This window comes from Camarhynchus parvulus, chromosome 23, assembly GCF_901933205.1.
Source record: "Camarhynchus parvulus chromosome 23, STF_HiC, whole genome shotgun sequence".
Taxonomy (NCBI): Eukaryota; Metazoa; Chordata; class Aves; order Passeriformes; family Thraupidae; genus Camarhynchus; species Camarhynchus parvulus.
In genome coordinates this window covers 752,512-771,207 of record NC_044593.1, presented here as the reverse complement: position 1 = coordinate 771,207, position 18,696 = coordinate 752,512, and the positions used below count along the sequence as shown (strand labels likewise).

Genomic DNA, 18,696 nt, shown 5'->3' with positions numbered 1-18,696 from the left:
ATGTGCCAGCAAGCCCCAGCCTCCCCCAGGGCTCAGAGTCCTCAGTGAGGCAGGAATACAAATGGCAAAGCCCAGGAGTGTGTCCACAGCCCCTTGCTGGCAGCTCTGTGGGATCCAAACACCTCTCCTTCCTTTCCTGAGGCAGGGACAGCTCCCAGGGGCTCCATCCAGATGGAAATCCCTCAGTACCCACCGCTGCTTTTGCTTTATGAGGCTGGATTTATGATGATGGCTCCATAAACAGGAAGCATCTTCACGTTGCAGGATAAATAACTTGTAAAATAAGGCCTCTGAATGGTTCTGCTAAGGGATACTAATGCTCTGGAAAATGACAGAACATTTTTCTCCTGATTGCACTTTCCACCTTTCTTCCTCTCTGAAAAGCAATGCTGCAAGCTCTCCCCAGGAAGCTGGGCAGAGGAAGGAGAGAACAAGGGCATTAAATAGGACGAGGTTGTTTCCCCTTTGTAAGGCAGCTGCTCACTGTCTGCCATGAAGCTGAAGCTCTTTCCTGGCTTTCCCACCACAGACCACGTCTCCATCGGGGGGCTCGGGGACAGCTTTTATGAATATCTCATCAAATCCTGGCTGATGTCAGACAAGAAGGACTCTGAAGCTAAGAAGATGTACGACGATGCCTTGGAGGTGAGGAGCCAGCTGCTGCTCCCTGGTTTTTGGGGGGGACATGGTTCATGAGAAGGGTTCAGACCTTCAGAATGAGCCTCCTGGTTTCCGTGGTACTCACTCCTGGCACTAACTAACACTGAGTAAGTTTTACTCACTGTCCACTCTCTTGAGATCCTGATTTTCATCCCTCTAGGCAATAGAAAAGCATTTGGTGAAAAAGTCTGCAGGAGGCTTGACCTACATTGCAGAGTGGAGGGGTGGCATCCTGGATCACAAGATGGGGCACCTGGCCTGCTTCTCTGGGGGCATGATTGCCCTGGGGGCCCAGCACAGCCCGGGGGACAGGAGGCAGAGGCACATGGAGCTGGCAGCAGAGATCACCAGCACCTGCCACGAGTCCTACGCACGCTCAGGTACCTGGAGTGCAGGGGGGCATTGCCTGCCCTGCCAGGGGGGTTTGGGCTGGAAGGGACCTTAAATTCCATCCCATGGTCAGGGACACCTCCCACTGTCCCAGGCTGCTCCCAGCCCCAGTGTCCAGCCTGGCCTGGGACACTGCCAGGGATCCAGGGGCAGCCCCAGCTGCTCTGGGCACCATGAACCAATTTTTTCCAGCAGGGAGAGGGTTGGTGTTGAAAGCAGGGATCTGAGTGCTGGATAGTGCTTGCAAGAGATTGGGATTCCTCACCGCAGACCAACATACCCCCGATTTTCTGATTATAAAACCAGTGCAGTTGGTTTTATCACCATCCTGATCCCTTCTCTCCAAAGGCACTGCAGAAAAAAAGGCTCAGCAAAGCCTTAGGCAAACCCTGGCGTGCTGAGCAGCCCGAAGGCACCTGGCTGGTGTCCTGCTGCTGCTGGCCTGGCAGTGACAGTGCTGTGCTTGTCCCCAGACACCAAGCTGGGCCCCGAGGCGTTCCGCTTCGACGCGGGCAGCGAGGCCACGGCCACGCGGCTCAGCGAGCGCTACTACATCCTGCGGCCCGAGGTGGTGGAGAGCTACATGTACCTCTGGAGGCTCACCCACCAGCCCAAGTACAGGCACTGGGGCTGGGAGGTGGTCCAGGTAAGGCTGAAAAGGGCACGGAGCTCGTGGGGTTCCTGCATTCCTGTGGAAATCTTGGCTTCGGTAGGAGGGAGGAGCGGAAATTATTGAAATCGTGTTAAACGCTGAGATGGGTCAGGAATGCTCCAGGCTGGGTTGGATGGGGCTCTGGGAGGCTTGGTTTAGAGGGAGGTGACCCTGTCCGTGGTAGGGGGGTGGAACTGGGTGATTTTGAAGGTTCCTTTTGACCCAGATTGTTCTCGAACCTGTGAGCAATGGGGCAGGATCTCAAATCCATGAGCAATGGGGCAGGAATACACAAAGTGCCTCAGTTCAGGGTTATCTCCACTGAGGGTGTTTGCTGCTCCCCGCACTGCTGGGGGTGGCTGAGGGCTCTGTTTCCCCCCAGGCCCTGGAGAAGTACTGCAGGGTGGAAGCTGGCTTCTCTGGCATCCGAGACGTGTACACCACCACGCCCACCCACGACAACATGCAGCAGAGCTTCTTCCTCGCAGAGACCCTGAAGTAGGTCTGGGCTCCCAGGGGCCTTCCAGGGCAGCACAGCTCCTGCAGCAGCTGCTCAAGGAGCCGCAGATGATGAGGGGGAAGTCTTCTCTTCCCAGGGGAGGTGTCCTTGCCCAGGGCAGGGGGCTGGAACCAGAGGAGCTTCCAGGATCTTTCCAAGCCAATCCTTTCTGGGGGAAACTGGGCAAGGCTGGAAAGCTTTGGGAGTTTCCTGCAGCAGAATCTCTGCTGCCCTTGGCTCCCTGGAGGCTCCTTCCCAGGGGCTGGGGCTGAAGAGCTCTGCTGTGATCCAGAGCTGGGTTACCTGGGAAGGGTGGGGATGTCCAGGGAGGTGGGAATGTGTCCCATGCTGCTGCCTGTGCCTGCCTGGAGCCCTGCTGAGCTCCTTCAGCCTCTCCTGTGTGTCCCTGTCCTGTGGCTGCAGGTACCTCTATCTTCTGTTCTGTGAAGATGACGTGCTGTCCCTGGAGGATTGGGTGTTCAACACGGAGGCTCACCCCCTGCCCATCAACCACACGGACTTGAAAGCAGCAGGGCAGCCCTGAGGCCCTGCCCAGCTCCTGCTCCCCCAGCCTGGGCAGACTCTGCTTTTCCTTTCCATTGAAGGAATTCCTGTTGTTCCTGAAATGGTGTTTTGGGGCACTAGTCCAATTGCGGACAGGATTTTCTTGGGAAGATGAACCATGACTAAGCACCTTCTTTTCCTCTGTGAGGAGCTCTATTAGGCTGATGATGAGATGTTTATTCTGGGCCATACTGTACACAGTTCATAGACATTCCTTTATACAGAGAATTTATATGAAATCCACTGATTTTGCTTTATAGTGGCCAAAGGACTGGAAGTTTGCCATAAAATAGACTTTACACACACACAAACACACACACATCCTCCTTTCCTTTCTCTGGTTCATTTCTGCCTTTTACCTGCTCTTGGATTTATCACCTTTCCAGTGAACAGCTCTCAGTATTCTGGGCTTTGTGGTGCTGGGCTCTGGGGGCTCTGCAGGAGAACGAGGAAGGGGAGTTGTCCCTGGTGTGGGAGAGCAGCTGGAATTCTTGGGGATGGCTGAGGAGGTGCTGAGAGCTCAGGAGTGAAGGGAGGGCAGGGAGAGGTGATGTTTTACTGGGAAAACGAGAGGATCAGACCCTGCACAGACAGGAGCAGCTCAGGCTGGAATTTACAGATTTCAGGGGGCACTTGAACCACCCTGATCCCTGCTGGAGGGGTAACTCAGGAGCAATCCTGGAGGCTCCTGGAGTGAGAAACTCCTCCTGCAAGGGACACAGGAGCCAACAGAGGGGCTCTGCTGAGCCCAGAGCGAGATCCAAGGCTGGAGAGGCCGTGGATGGTGAGTTCAGGATCCTGAGGGCAGCAGCCCGCAGGACCTCTCCAGGGGCCAGGGAAGCCCTGGGGAAAGCTGACCAGCCCTGGGGCCCGTCACTGGACAGGGACAGTGACAGGTGACACAGCCCTGGGGACAGGTGGCCCTGCCTGAGCAGGAACTGGGACAGGGCCACCCCAGAGGTCCCCTCCAGCCTCAGCCATTCTGTGACTCTGTGGTGTCACAACTGTAACTAAACCAAAATCCTTGCTCCTGATGTATTTTTATATACTTTTTTTTTTTTCTGTGCTCTTAAAACACATTTACCACCCATCACATCTCATTTAACTTTCCTTTTATTGTTTTTTTTTTGGTGTTTTTCTACTTTTATTTGGAACTAAATGTTACGAGTCACTTGTAATAATTTTACTGCTGTAATAGTCAGATCTGTGAAGCAGAATAAAAGTCTTGTAAAATAAAAAGCTTGTTGGGGTTGATCCTGTAAAAGACCAGTCACTCCATGCTTGGAATGAGACAACACTGGATTTAAAGAGTGGATTTGAAGAGTTTTGTGCAGTAGAAGTTGATTTCTAGGGGAATCTAGGCAGTGGTTGACAGCAATTCCCAGCTCTGTTAAACTGCTGGATCTGGGATCAGATTCCCTCTGATCACTGCACAGCTCCCTGGCCCTGGGGGATGGAACATTTTTGTTCATTCTTGTGACAGCCTCGTGACTGTTGGTTCATTCAGCAACTTGGGGGAAAATCAAGTTGCTTTGAGCGAGTTGTGAAAACAGAAAATGTTGTTTCTAAATTCCTGCCTTTGTAATTCCCCGAGAGAAATAAGATTGTCAGATGGGGACTTAGCATTATCCCAGGGATAAAGCTGCTGCCTGCTAAGGCTGGCCTAGAGGAATGGGTGTTGGTAAATAAACATCTTGGGAGCGAGCTGTGTTATCCGGGGATTTGGGGACGGGGAGCTCTTGGAGCTCAAAGGATTCTCATAATGGATTAAGGGAATTTCTTAAATAAGAATGACCTGCTCTTGGAGTAACATGGAGCACTTTGCCTGGCAGTATTTAAACCCTCAAACAGTGTGCTTCTGGTTTCCTTCAGGAACAGCTCCATGGTTGGTTTCCATTTCTCACAGGTGAGTGGGACCATCCCACACCCTCCCAAGGAAGTTTCCTGCAGCTCAGCACAAACCAGGAGGTGTTGTGGCCAAGGGGAAACCTGGGATCGTTTTTCCTGCTGAGTGGAAATCTTCCCTGTTATTATTATTTTTAGGATTCCCTTTGATCCAGGTGTGCCTGGGTGGGCCCCACAGCAGATGTGTGGATATTTAACATTCTTCCTGAGTGCTGTAATCCCAGCAGCACCCAGAACAAACCCAGAAAGGTTTGTTCTCTTTCGAGGAGCAGCAGCCACCCTGAATTATTTCACCTTTTCTCTTTCATTCTCTTTCCCATCAAATAATGCCCCTGTTTCTCGTGGTTTGGGTGTAAAATGAGCCCTTGGACCTCTCCTCACCCAAACAGAACCAGCTCAGCTCTGCCACTGCCCTGCCAGGCCCCTCCTGCTCATGTCCCAGACAAACCAGGACCTTTATCCTGTTCCAAACGTGTCCTATCCCGTTACACTCTGTGGCCCGTGCTGGGTTATTATACACATGGTTGTATATATAGGGAAGCAGTTTTAGAGCACATCTGCTGCAGGTGCTGAGCTCATCCCCTGCTCCCAGACATCATTTCCATGGCTAATCCCATAGCCATGATTGGGTTCTTTATGGAGCACAGTTCCAGGGAAGTTTTGTGCTGTGCTGCAGAAGGAATTTTCACCGCATGAATCACAAAAATCCCCCCTGGTTCCACTGCTGGGCTCCTCTGCCTGGTCCCATCCTCATCCTCCCTCCTCCTCCCTTAATGGCTTGGTCATGCTCTCGCTCATCTCTATCTCCAGAGTTCTTTAAATGTAAAACAAAAACGATTAGGCAGGCTTAGGATACAGCAAAGCTTCAAAGGATTAAAGGCTTCCTGCTACCCTCAGAGAGATCAAACACTCGGTGTTGGCCCTACAGCAGAAATCTTCCCTGGCTGTGGGGGATTGGAGCAGGATTGGAGGAGGAGGAGGAGGAGGAGGCATGGGGACAGGTTAAAATAATAAATTTGTGAGTCTAAATAATAAATTTGTGTGTCTTGGCCCAGCCACCGCTAAGGGACAATGTGACAGCAGTGCCACGGCTGTGGGAGGGACGCTGAAAACATGGGAGGTTGAAAAGCTTGGGGTGGAAATGACCCAAAATGTGACCCATGGTGGTAAAAATGACCCAAAATGTGGGGATGATGCTGCAGACAGGAGGCTGAGCACCATCACCCCAGGGCTGCCAAGTTATTCCCATGCCCAAGGCTCAAACCTCAGTGGAATCACTGCAAGTGAACCCACCAATACCTGTTTTGTTAAAAAAATATCCATTTTGGTCAGCTAGAACCAAACTGAAGTGCAGGATAAGACTTTGGGAGGTGCAGAACAAGTTCAGGGTTTTGTTCTTTCTAGGAAAAGCTGAATCAAGGGCAAAATGGGGATGTGGGGATGGACACACACCCCTGTCTGCCATGGATAATAAAGAAAAAGACCTTGGAGACAGAGGAGGAGGGGGTTCAACCCCCCAGAGCCCTCACAACAGAGCCATTTCAGCCTAAAAAGCGCTTTTTTCCCTGAACAAATGCCGCTCAATTACCATTAAAACGTGGTTTTATCCTGACACGTGCCGCTCATTTAACACTAAAAAGAGCTTTTCCCTAACCGAGATTTAACACTAAAACACATTTTTTCCTTCGCGGGTGCCGGTCATTTAACACTAACACGATCTTTTCCCAGACGAACCGACGCTCATTTAACACTAAAACACAGTTTTCCCTGACCGGGTGCCGCTGATTTAACACCACAAAGCCCCTTCCCGTGACGGAGCGGAGGTGATTTAACACCAAAAAGGGTTTTTTATTCCCCGCGGGGCCCGCGGCCCCTCCTCGGCCGCCTGACGCCTCCCCCGGCCGGGCGGCCATGGCGGCTCCGCGGCGCGGGCCCGGCGCGATGGCGGGGCCGGGGCCCGGGCCGGCCCCTCCGCGCCTGGCGCTGGCCCTGGCGCTGCTGGCCGCGCTGCTGGCCGCCAAGTACTACCGGGACGCGGAGGCGGCGCGGCAGCAGGTACCGGGTACCGGCTACAGGGGCGGGGACGGGCCGGGCGGAGCGAGGGGGAATGGCGGGCGCGGCCGGGCCGGGCTGCGTGAGGGGAGGCGGCGGCAGCGGGCGGGCAGCGGGGCTGAGGGGGCCGGAGCCCGGCTGAGGGGGCACCGGGCATCGGTGGGGTCTGAAGTGGCCATGGCCAGGCTGGGCTGACCACCAGGAATCGATGAGGGCTGAGGTGGCTGTGGCCTGGCTGAAGTGACCACCAGGCATCAGCGGGGGTTCAGGTGGACACCGGGTTGTGGGAGATGTGTCAGCACCTGCAGCCAGGTGCTCAGCAGAGCTGTTACCTGTTTCCAGAGCCCAGGATGCTCATCCACATTCATTCAGGGAATAAAAGCAGGTTAACTGTGGACAGTCCACAGTGGATTGTCCCTGTGCACAAAAAAACCGTCTCCCTTCATTTTTCCATGTCCTTGACCATGTCCTCATCCAGATCTTCGTTTTGAGTTCCAGTTTATTTCAGTCTCAGCCCTGGAAGTGCCCTGGAAGGCTCTTAAGTGCTTTTGTAGCTGCAGTTGATGGGCGCAAAGCCTTCCAGGCTGCATTAGTGCTGCTTCAGGCTGGCAGGCAACAGATGGAAAATAAACTGGCTCAGGAGCTCTGGGGATGGTGCTGCAGGCAATGGAGAGCAGCAGAATGCAGAGCGTTTGTGCTCCCAGCTCCAGCGGTGCCCGGCGCGGGTGGGACGCGCTGATAGCCGGGCTCGGCCGCCTGCGGCTCCCAGGGATGCCCATCCGGGCTCTAATGAGGCGGGACGGTTAATTAGTCAGTGTCAGTTTATGTTAATTAGCCGGGGGGGGAGTGGAGACACGGCTGGCTCTGCCGCCGGGCTGGGGGAGAAACTGCGGCACGGAGAAGCTGGGACCCTGTGGAAGTTTCTGGAGAAGGCTGTGGGTTCTGTGGCTCCCTGATGGGCGGCTGAGGGAGCAGGGAGCCAGAATATGCCGTGCAGTTCCAAGGCTGGAGGTTTGGAGGGGCACTGAGCAGGGCAGGGCGGTGATGCTGGAATGCATCCCGCACAAGTGGAGGTTTCTAATTCCAAGGGCTCAGCTCACTCCCTCTGTGCTTTTGGAATGTGGTACCCACATATTTGTCTGCCTTTGCTTGGCTGCACATCAGCTTATCCCAGTAACCACCACCTCCAGGTGCTCCCAGATCTGCAGGTTTAGGACTAACTAGCTGGAAAAAGGGAGGAATTTTTCTGGGAAAAGCCTCTGAACGTGAGCAAACGGTTCAGCTGGAATTACTCAGGCAGATGTAGGTTCAATGTCCTCGTGCCAGCAGTTCCTGGACACGTTGCAAATAGCACCAGATCCTGCCAAGGGGCTTTCATCTTTCCCTGGATGTGCTGGGAAGAATGGGATTAACTCCAGAGGGGCCAGAGTGGACTCCTGCAGGAGATTCCAGTGAAATCTCTCTTGCCTCTTCTTCCCAAACCAGGAGCTGGCTCTGAAGTCCTTGGGGAAGGAGGGGCTGTTCCTCTTCTCCTCCCTGGACACCAACAAGGACCTGTACCTGAGCCCAGAGGAGTTCAAACCCATTGCTGAGAAGCTCACAGGTGGGTTCCTGTCTGCCTCCCTGCACAGAGCCAAACATCATGAGCCCCACAGCTTGAACTCACTGAATATTTTATTCACTTTATTGTTTTCTGGGTGCTGCTTTGGGTCTTATTTATATGAAGAGAGGCTGTGAAGCTTTCCATGTTGTTGGAAAGGCTTAAGCAGCAGACATCACTTTGGCAAAGTGCAGTTTTCACAAGGTGGAGGATCCCACTGCTGGACTAGCAAAGTACATAAGTTACTTTGTGTGCAGCTTAAAGGGGATTTGGGATGGGTGAGTGCAACAAGTGCAGCTCAGGCCAGGCCAGAGGCATCAGTGAGGGCTCCATTCAGCTGGGGCAGCTGTGGGAGATCATCTCTGGGGGCTGTGTCAGCACAGAGCAAGTGGCTGCGCTGGTGCCAGCCAGGGAGGAGTGTGGGGATGACAAAGGACAGTGGGGACACAGACAGGCTCTGCTGTGCTCCCCTGGACTGGCTCCAGCACGTGCTGGGATCGCTCAGAGGGGCTGTGAGTCTGCCTGGGCTTTGCAGCCAGGGAAACAGGGAATCATGGAATGCTTTGGGCTGGGAGGGACCTTAAAGCCCACCTAGTGCCACCCCTGCCATGGCAGGGCCACCTCCCACTGTCCCAGGCTGCTCCAAGCCCCATCCAGCCTGGCCCTGGACACTGCCAGGGATGCAGGGGCAGCCACAGCTGCTCTGGGCACCTGTGCCAGGGCCTGCCCACCCTGCCAGGGAACAATTCCTAATGTCCAACCTAAACCCAACCCCTCCCACTTTAAAGCCATTGAGTCCATCCCCTTCCCCTTCAGTTCGTGCAGCCAGAGCTGGTGTGGGGATGGGTCTGAGTTCTGCTGTGTGGGATCAGCTGGGAGACTCCCAGTGCTCCTGGATTTGCTGGATAAACGTGTGATCACTTCACAACTGCTTGAAAGGGGAGGGAGGGGAAGCAGCTGCTTGAATTCCTGTCCTTGTGTCCAGGGGTTGCTCCAGTGTCAGAGTCTGAAGAGGAGGAGACGCTGGATCCAGATGGGGAGACTTTGTCCATCGTGGCCAAGTTCCAGCCCTTGCTCATGGAGACAATGACGAAGAGCAAGGATGGTTTCTTGGGAGTAGGTGTCCTGCAGGGCCCAGCTTGTGGGATAAACACGTCTGGGGGGCTGGGAACAGCACCAGGAATACGCTGGGAGGGGACAGGGTCCTGCTGAATCCCGTGGGATTTGCTGTGACACGGACCCCCTCAGCATTCCAGGGTTTCAGCACACTCAGCAGTGCCCTGCCCCAGTTAGAACACCCTTCCTGGGGAGCTGGGAGCAGGAGTAGAGCTGCCTCTGCTCAGCTGGGTGCAGCAGCACTGGTGTTACATGCCATGTTCCCCTCTGCTCTGTTACTCACATTCTTGAAGGCTGACAGCACTCTTTGGTGGGGTAAGGAGAATTTGGGATGTGATGCATTTCCCCCCTGCTTTTCCAAAGCCTCCCTGCATCCATGACATCACTGCACACTGGGGGACTCCACTGTGGGCTCTGACTGCATCTTGTGTTCCCAGATTTCTCACGTGGCTCTGTCTGGGCTCAGGAACTGGACGGCCCCAGCAGCCCCCATGAGTGTCCTGCTTGCCAGGCAGTTCAGAGCCTTCCTCCCTCCTAAGGACAATCTGGATCTTGGGGATCCCTGGTGGATAATTCCCAGTGAGCTGAACATCTTCACTGGGTATCTCTCCAACAACAGGTTTTACCCTCCACCTCCCAAGGGCAAAGAGGTGAGATATGACACTCAGATTTTGTATGTGTATCCCTACTTTCTAGGGAAGCAGGAATTCTGCAGTGTGTTGCCATGAGCACCAAAACTGGAGGCAGAACTGAGAGCAGGCAAAAGCTCAGTGTGTGTCTGTGACAGCCAGATGGGACTGACTAGAGTTAACTTCACCTTGTTTGTTAATTGTGTGGGATTGGAGGATAGCTTTTCCCAGAGAGGGTTATTCAGAAAGGACAGGGATCATTCCTGGTGGAATCCCTTAGGTGCCAGGTGGGAGCCTGTGTGTGCTCAGCAGGTAAAGCCTGGCTGTGCATCCCCTCCCCTTCAAAGGCTGTAGCATTGGTGGAGGCAGCCTTGCACATCAGTTTGCTGTTGTGCCTGGGCTGATGGAAAGCTGCAGCCCATGGCAATGGCACAGGAGCCGTGGAAGATGGATTTGTTTGTGACAGCAGTGCCTTGCTTTGTCTCCTTGCTGTGTGATTAGGTCGGTCCCTGAGCTGGCTGTTGAATCACAGCCGTTCTCAGGTGGGGGTTGCTTTGGAGGGACAGTTCTCATTGCTGTCCTCAGCCCTGTTCCTGTGTCCTCAGTCCTGATGCTGCTCCTGCCCTCCCCTGCAGGTGCTCATCCACAGGCTGCTGAGCATGTTCCACCCGCGCCCCTTCGTCAGGACGCGCTTCGCCCCGCAGGGAGCCGTGGCCTGCCTCCAGGCCAGCAGCAGCTTCTACTACACCATAGCATTCCGGTGAGCCCCGGGGGCTGGGGACACCCCCAGCCTGTCCCCTGGCCCAGGCAGGGCAGCTGGGAGCCCTGGCAGAGGGCACAGCAGGCATGGCACTGCAGCGTGTTCCCAAGGGACACCAGGGTGGTGTGGCTGGGAGGGAGGTGCAAGCCAAAGGTGACCTGTGCTGCCAGTGTCACCGTGTCCTCATGCAAGCCAAAGGTGACCTGTGCTGCCAGTGTCACCGTGTCCTCCTGCAGGCCATCACCCCTGGCTGAAAGGGGAGAATCTGGCTAGCAAGAGTTTTGTTAGATTTAGGTTTATCGGTGTCTTTCCAAGGGGGAGGATCCACAGAATTGTTTTACTGGCAGTGTTGCACACAGCTTTGATGTGTCTGAGCAAGCTGAAGGGGCCTTGTTCTGTCCTTGTGTTTCAAGGGATGATAAATTACTTCATCCTTCCTGGCTGCCCAGTTCCAGAAGGCATGGATACTGGAGATGCTCCTGGCCCAGGGCATCTGTTCCAGTCTTTCACCCTCCTCACTGTGTGACATGAAAAGCTTTTTAAGCTCCACCTCTCCTGCCCGGTTTAGGTTCATAGTTTCAGGTGCCTGGAGACAGCTTTTCCTGCTGTCACTGCAGTGCAGGATCCCAGCTGATGGCTCCTCTCTCCTTTCAGGATCCACGCTGAATTCCAGCTGAACGAGCCACCAAACTTCCCCTTCTGGTTCTCCCCGGGGCAGTTCACAGGTTACATCATCCTGTCCAAGGACTCTTCCCACGTCAGGGACTTCAGGCTCTTTGTTCCTAACAACAGGTACAGCTGTTTCCCTCTTATTTCTGGGAAAATCTGAGAGATTTGAGTTCTGCAGTTGCTTTAAATGCATTTCTACATCAGTGGGGATCCCTGAGCCAGCCAGGGCCTGAGTCACACCCAGTAACTGTCCCTTGGTGCTGGGAGGATGGGAGGGACAGCAGGGTGTGGCAGGACTGGCAGTCCCAGTGAAGTTCAGCAAGGCCTGGTGCTCCTCCTCCAACACATTTTTTTTTGCTTGGAGTCTCACAGGTTAGGGTTTTGTGTGCAGAGCTTTGCAGCAGCTCCTTCCTGCTCTCTGGCAAGGGGCTGGAAGTGTTTCAGGGGGAAGAAGCTTCAAATCTCTTTGCCCATGACAAGAGTGAAAATTCTATTACGACGTTACCCTGGCGACTCAACCCCAGTGGCTCTGTCAGCACATTTCTTACAGCCAGCAGCCACTTTGGGCTCTGCCAGCAGCCTTTCGCTTCCAAAAAAACACTTTTAAGAGTTCAGCAGGATCAGAATGTGCGAGTGAAGTGCTGGGAAGGAAGAGGGAGCAAAGACATCTCTCTTTCCTGTCATTTGACAGAGCTCAGAGGTGTTGAGTGCGATTTCCAGATTGCTGGGTGGGTGCCTGGGCCCTGCTCCAGCAGGATTGCTGTTCCTGGGCTGCTGCAGGGGGCACAGAGATCTCCAGAGGCTCTGGGTTCAGTGCTGGCCCTGCAGGAGGGTGTTTTCTCAGTTTGGGGTTCCCTTGCCCAGCTGTAGCTCTGGGTGTTCCCCTGCAGGTCCCTGAACGTGGACATGGAGTGGCTCTACGGGGCAAGCGAGAGCAGCAACATGGAGGTGGACATTGGATACCTGCCCCAGGTCTGTGCCCTCCCCTGTGCTCCACACCTGGGCAGCTTCTCCTCAGGGCTTCGTGCTGCCACGGCCCTGAGCTGTGGAACCTCTGGGACCCCGTTCCTTGGAGCTTTCCCTTGATCATTTCAGCACAGCAGTGGAATTTCCATTTATCTCTGTCTATCCTCTGCAGCCCCGTTGGCAGCTCTTCTGGTATTTTCCTTTTCCCCTCAGTGTGGGTTGAATCCTAAGCTTTTGGAGACTTTTTCCTCTTTTAAAACATTGCCTGACAGGTAGGAGGGAAGATGAGGAGCTGAACCCAGGCCCTGAGCCCAGAGCAGGGTACGAATAACTGTGGGTCTGGATTTAGAAAGTGCACGAGGTTGTTCCCCTTTTTTGTGCTAATCCCAGCTCTTGGGACAGGAAACATAAGGCAGAATTCTGAATGCCTGAATTCAACAGGCCCATGTTCTCCTAAACTAGAGCTGTGATTATTTTGAATTGGCAGAAGTCAGATTTAGCAGAATCACTTCAGCTGTACCAGAACCACAGGGAAGCTCCTGGGCAGCTTTCCCTGCTGCTCCCTCTCGTGGCTCCCAGGGCTGAGCTGGTGACAGAGCAAGAGCTTCCAGTGAGCCCTGCAGATCCTGGTGGCTCAAAGGATCTGGTGTCCACAGCCAGTAATCTGCACTGGCAAGGTGGGAACATGGACTGTGCATTTCCAACCCAGAGAGTGCAGCCACGCTGAGGGAAATGAACTTCCTCTCCTGGTATTTCACTGGCAAAGTGCAGCTCCAGGAGATGAGCGATCTTCCTGAGGAGCTGCACGGTGTTAGTTAGGATCTGTGTCCTGTCCTGGAGCCCAGGGGAGGGCTGGGTGCAGGTCCAAGCCAGCCTGTTCCCTGCAGATGGAGCTGGAATCCGCAGGGCCCTCGGTGCCCTCCGTGATCCGCGACGAGGACGGGAAGGTCCTGGCCAGCAGGGACCCCTCGGGGGAGCCCATCCAGTTTGTGTTTGAGGAGATCACCTGGCAGCAGCAGATCCCCTGGCAGGAGGCAGCCCGCAGGCTGGAAGTGGCCATGTATCCATTTAAGAAGGTGAGGAAGGGGCTGGGCTCTGCTTGGCACATTGATCTGGGGCAGATTGTCCTCACTGAGCCATCCAGTGACCTGGAGGGCCAGCAGGGTCCAGAGAGCACAGCCTGAGCAGCATCCAGGGCCCTGGGAGGGTGTCCCAGGGTGATTGGGGTCACACAGCAGCACAGGCAGCAGCAAATTCTCCATGTCAGGTGTCCCCAGGATTGTACTGTGGGTGTAGGCTCATCCTTCCTGCCTCTTATCAGTGGCTGCTGCTGTGATTGTGGAGCAGCCAGGTAATTGTGCTGCTTACAAATGCTTTTTGCTCTGGCTTCACTTCACAGCAGGCAGGTGCCTCTGGACCAAGCTTTCCTTATCAGCAGAGAACACACGAGCTGCCTGTGCCTCTGCAGCCTGCAGCCAGACACAAATTTACAGCTCTGGGTGACCCAGACTATTTAACATGCCAGCAGGCTGAGGAGCAGATGGCCACTGCCTGTCACTGCTGCCTTGGCTGCAGGGACACGTTTTGGTGGCTGCCTCCTTGTGCCCGAGCTTACAAATGTCCCTTCAGGCTGCCAAGATGTCCATATCAGTTCCTTTCATTTGAGTGATTGGAGCAGCTCTGTGCAGGCTCCCTCAGCCACTTCTCAGGCTGTTTCAGGAGGTTTTGTAATAAATACCTCAAGGCCAGGTTTCCCAGCAGCTGAGGCGGGGCTGCAGACAGCCTGGCCACCCTGGTGCAGGTGTTCTCTGCAGTGTGTGAGGACAGGGGGAGCACAGCCTCCCCAGGAGGGGACAACCACCGTTGTCACTGATTCCAATCTGCAGGTCCTGCTGCAGGCTGAGCTCTGTGCGTGTCCCCCTGGGCCTGGTTCCTTCAGAGCTGCTCCTGCTGGAGCTGGGCTGTTGTGCCTGTCCCTCACGCTGTCCCTCTGCCCCCAGGTCTCCTACCTGCCCTTCACAGAAGCCTTTGAGAGAGCACAGGCAGAGAAGAAGCTGGTGCACTCCATCCTGCTGTGGGGTGCCCTGGATGACCAGTCCTGCTGAGGTGAGGGCATTCCCAGCCTGGCTGCAGGGATGGGGGTCAGGGGGCTGGCCAGGGACCAGCAGGAGACCTTGAGCCACTTGTTGGGGCTCTGGAGGAGCTGAACAGACAGAGGCTGGGAGCTGGGAGTCACTGGTGGGAGTGGGAGTCTCTGGTGGGAGCTGGGACTGGGAATCACTGGTGGGATCTCAGCTGCCCAGTGGCAGCACCAGCTCTGTCTGAGTCAGGTGCCTTTGTCAGGGTGGAGACGTGGCTCTGGTCCTTCCCCTTCCTCTCTCCTGCTGGGGAAGAGGCAGCATTGGCAGGGAAAAGGGGCACTGCTCTGTGTGCCTTGTCCCTGGCACCTGCACAGGACAGGCCAGAGCCAGGCCTGGCCTTGGGGCTGTCCTGGTGTGCAGCTTTTCCCCTCAGTGCCCCAGAGCTTCTGTGCCACCTTGGGCAGGAGGGGAAGGGTCTCTTCAGCCCTGTCTGCCCTGAAGAGCCCTCAGCACTGGGCTGTGCTTGGCATGAGCAGCAGGTGGCATTTGGGGCGGCTGCCATGGCTCTCCCGGGCCTTCTGTGCCTGGCCTGGGCTCTGCTCTGCTGAGCAGCACCTGTGGGGAACAAAAGCCATGGAAAACTGCCAGAAATGGAGCAAAAAGGCAGTGGGGGGGGCTGGGGGGGGCAGAGCCAGCTGGCACTCAGCAGGTGGCATCGAGCATGGTGACAGTGACCTGAGGAACCACAGCAAAGCCTCCTGTGCCTCTTCCTGTGCCAGGTTCGGGGCGAACTCTCCGGGAAACCGTCCTGGAAAGTTCGCCCATCCTCGCCCTGCTCAACGAGAGCTTCATCAGCAGCTGGTCCCTGGTCAAGGAGCTGGAGGAGCTGCAGGTGAGGCTCACACTCTGCTGGGGTGCCAGGGGGGGCCAGGGCCAGGGGGGATCTTTGTTCCCAGCCCTCCCTGTCCTCGGGCACTGCAGGGGCCAGGCAGACAGCAGATGCAGGCAGGCTGAGGAGTGGCACTGTGACCCCCTTGGCTCTGTCCTGGTGCCAGGTTTAGAGCTAAAACAGATGATTCTCTGTGAGACAGCCCTGGCCAAGGCCTCTGGTGCCATCAGCCAACTGACTCCCTGTAGCCCAGGGGACAAGCAAATAACCAGATAACTGTCTGAGCCCTGGGGCTCCTGCCTGAGCCTTTCCCCACTTGTGAGCCTGTGCTGTCAGCTGGGATCAGTCACAGGGCTGGAGACTGGGAAAGGCTGGCATCAGACTGTTGGTGTGCCTGTGATGGGGTGATTTTCTTGTCTGGGGAGAAAATCTGCAGCTGAAATGAGAGAGGGAGCCTGAAAGGGAAAGGGCAAGCAGCCTGTGAGCATGGTACCAGTTACCATTGCACTGCAAAGCAGCTCTGCTCCCTCCCTGCCACTCTCCTGTGTCCTGTGGGCTCCCCCTGTGCCATTCTGCCACTTCTGGGGTGTGCCAATGTGTGGTTTTGGTGTCTCCCTGCAGAGCAACAGAGAGAATGAGCTCCACAGCAAACTGGCCAAGCTGCACCTGGAGAAATACAACTTCCCTGTGGAGATGATCATCTGCCTCCCCAACGGCACGGTGGTAAGGCTGGGCTCCTCCCATGGGGTCTGTCCTCTGCAGGCTCTCCCAGAGCTGGGGCTGCCCCTGAGCCTTGCTCCCTGCACCTGGAAATCTGAAACAAATGTGTTTTAGTTCTTCATCTTCTTCTGAACCTAAGCAAAGGGTCAGCCCCCTTGGGGAAGATCACACATTCTTCTCTGACTGTGAAATTCAGACCCAAACTCTGGTTCCTGAATTAGCGCTTGGAAAGAATCAGATATTCTGTAGGAGCTGTCACAGCCTTGTCTCCTCTGTGCTGGCTGCAGGCCAAGCAGGGCATGGGGAATTGTTCTGACCCTTAGAAGTCTCCTCTCATCTGTTTTCTTTGCCAGATTCACCACATCAATGCCAACTATTTCCTGGACATCACTTCTATGCAGCCTGAAGATGTTGAAAGCAGCATCTTTAGTTTCTCAACCAATTTTGAAGACCCTTCAACTGCAACTTACCTCCAGTTCCTGAAGGAAGGGCTGCACAGAGCAAAACCATACCTGCAGCCCTAAAACCAGGCACTGAATGCCCCCCTGGGATGGCCAAAGACTTCAGAGATCTATTTTGGTTACAGCAAATCCTCCTGATCCCCGTGGCAGACGTTGGTGTTGAACTGCAGGCAGTCCCAGCTCTGGTCTTGCTGTGAGCCTGAGTTCCAGTTTCCACAGCCTGCCCCTCTCACTTCAGGCACATTTCTGCAGGAGTGCAAACACTTGAACACACTCCCAGTGCCCCTGCCGGGGTGTGCACCCACCCTCATTCCTTTGCAGCTCCTGGTGGAACTGCTGCAAGCCCAGAACTGACCTGCAGGACTTGCTGGGTGCAGGGCCAGCACTGCCATCGTGACCAAACACTCGTGCTGAGGACAGAGCCAGCAGCCCTGGGCAGTCCCTGTCCCCTCGGGGCCAGCCTGGTGTCCTGGGCAGCTCTGGATGTGACTGTGACAATCTGTGTGACAGGGCTGTGGCAGCCCTGAGCTCCTGTGTCACCTGGTGGCCTCGCCCAGGCGGGCTCTGTGCCCTGAGGGTGGCACAGGGACACCAGGAGTGGGCACCAGGGCATCAGGGGGGTCAGCTGAGGATCAGTCTGAGCTCCCCAGTGACCCAGGCTGAAGGACACAGCAGTGAGCAGTGTCCCACCCACCCATCCATCCATCCCTGTGTCCCCTTGGAGCTGCTGCTCTGTCCCTGTGTGCTTTGAGCTTCCAGGCTGTGCTGGGGGAGGAACCATGAAGTTCCCTCTGGGAGCTGCCCAAGATCCTCACCTGGCTGAGGACTGGGCAGTTCTAAAAGCCAGCAGAACAGAAAGGTATTTTCAGGAATTTTTTCCAAAGAGATTGTTCAGACATGAAGCCATTATCCCTTAGCCGAAGCCGCCCTGAGCAGTTGCTCCTGCTCTGTGCCAATGCCTGCATACAGAATGAGCAGCATTTTGTAATTTGGAGAAGGAAAGGTTAAGTGGAATGGGATTTAAGGCATATTCCTACAGACATGTGAGGGGACAAAGCATTCTCAGTAGCTGCCTGCAGCCAGCCCTGGCTGCTGATGCTTTTTCTGCTCTCTGAAGCACAATTTTGTTGGACCAAATCAAGTTAAGGGAAAAGCCTTTTTTTTTTTTTTAATTTTTTTCCTGACGAGGTATTTTCAGTCCTGGGAGGAGCCTGGTGGTGGCAATTCCCCTGTCCCCACCCTGCCCCAGCCCTCCCGGCCATACCTGAGCCTGGAGCCTGAGCTTAGCTGCACCTCCGGGCTGAACCAGTGCCACTTCACTAATTGCTCTGGTGAGGTTAATTAATGACCCCGGGATGGTTGGCTTTGTAACTATGCATTAGCTCTGCACTTTCTCCCACCCCGCTGGGACAGGCTGGGGTCAGGGCAGCCCTGCAGAGTTCTGTCAGCCCTTGGGGCACTTCCATCCCGGCAGGGCTCAGCCTTTGGGATCCCACGGCGTTTATTTCATTCTTTCTTCAGCTCCCCCAGCCACCTGCGAGCCCTCTCGGGATGAGAGGGGGAGCCCAAAGCCACCCCCGAGCCGGAGCAGCCTGGGGGATCCCGAGGGGTCACAGCCCGTGTCCCTTTTCCCGTGCCAGGCTGCGGGGCTCCATCAGTGCGTGCCAAGCTCCATCAGTCCGTGCCAAGTTCCCCCCGTTCCCTCGGTGCGTTCCCCCGTTCCCTCTCTGTGTTGTCCCCGTTCCCTCGGTGCGTTCCCCCCTTCCCTCGGTTCGTTCTCCCCGTTCCCTCGGTTCGTTCTCTCTGTATCGGCTCCGCCGCCGCCCCTCCCGTGCCTGGTGACGCCCCGGCCCGAAACCCGCGGCGGGCCCGGGCCGATGTCGGCCGGGAGGGGCGGCGGAGCGGCCCCGGTAAAACCATCCGTGTATCCTCAGCTGGGCTCGGCTCTGCTCTGCTTCCTGCGCCGGGGCTGCGGGGGGCGAGCCGGGGCGGTGTCCCCAGTGTCCCTTTAACTGGGGTGTTCCCAATGTCCTTTTACACCGGGGTGTCCCCAGATGTCCCTTTACACAGGGGTGTCCCCCTG

At 55.6% G+C, this 18,696-nt stretch overlaps 2 protein-coding genes across 2 annotated transcripts in view; both read left to right on the top strand.

The window, feature by feature from the left end:
- MAN1C1 (mannosidase alpha class 1C member 1) overlaps positions 1-3,591 on the top strand; it is a 50,934-nt gene extending 47,343 nt beyond the window's left edge. The window contains exons 9-13 of the mRNA XM_030964759.1: positions 530-645; positions 821-1,040; positions 1,524-1,696; positions 2,085-2,200; positions 2,625-3,591. Of these exons, the coding sequence (XP_030820619.1) occupies positions 530-645; positions 821-1,040; positions 1,524-1,696; positions 2,085-2,200; positions 2,625-2,745 (746 nt within the window). The 3' untranslated portion in view covers positions 2,746-3,591. The remainder of the gene's footprint in view (positions 1-529; positions 646-820; positions 1,041-1,523; positions 1,697-2,084; positions 2,201-2,624) is intronic.
- Positions 3,592-6,598: 3,007 nt separating this feature from the next.
- On the top strand, positions 6,599-18,564 carry SELENON (selenoprotein N). Its single transcript, XM_030964760.1, has 12 exons — positions 6,599-6,725; positions 8,208-8,325; positions 9,308-9,438; positions 9,876-10,088; positions 10,703-10,827; positions 11,482-11,619; positions 12,387-12,468; positions 13,350-13,538; positions 14,463-14,568; positions 15,323-15,435; positions 16,054-16,155; positions 16,506-18,564. Exons 1-12 carry the CDS (start codon positions 6,612-6,614, stop codon positions 16,674-16,676), a joined length of 1,602 nt encoding a protein of 533 aa, XP_030820620.1. The 5' UTR covers positions 6,599-6,611; the 3' UTR covers positions 16,677-18,564.
- The last annotated feature ends 132 nt before the right edge of the window (positions 18,565-18,696 follow it).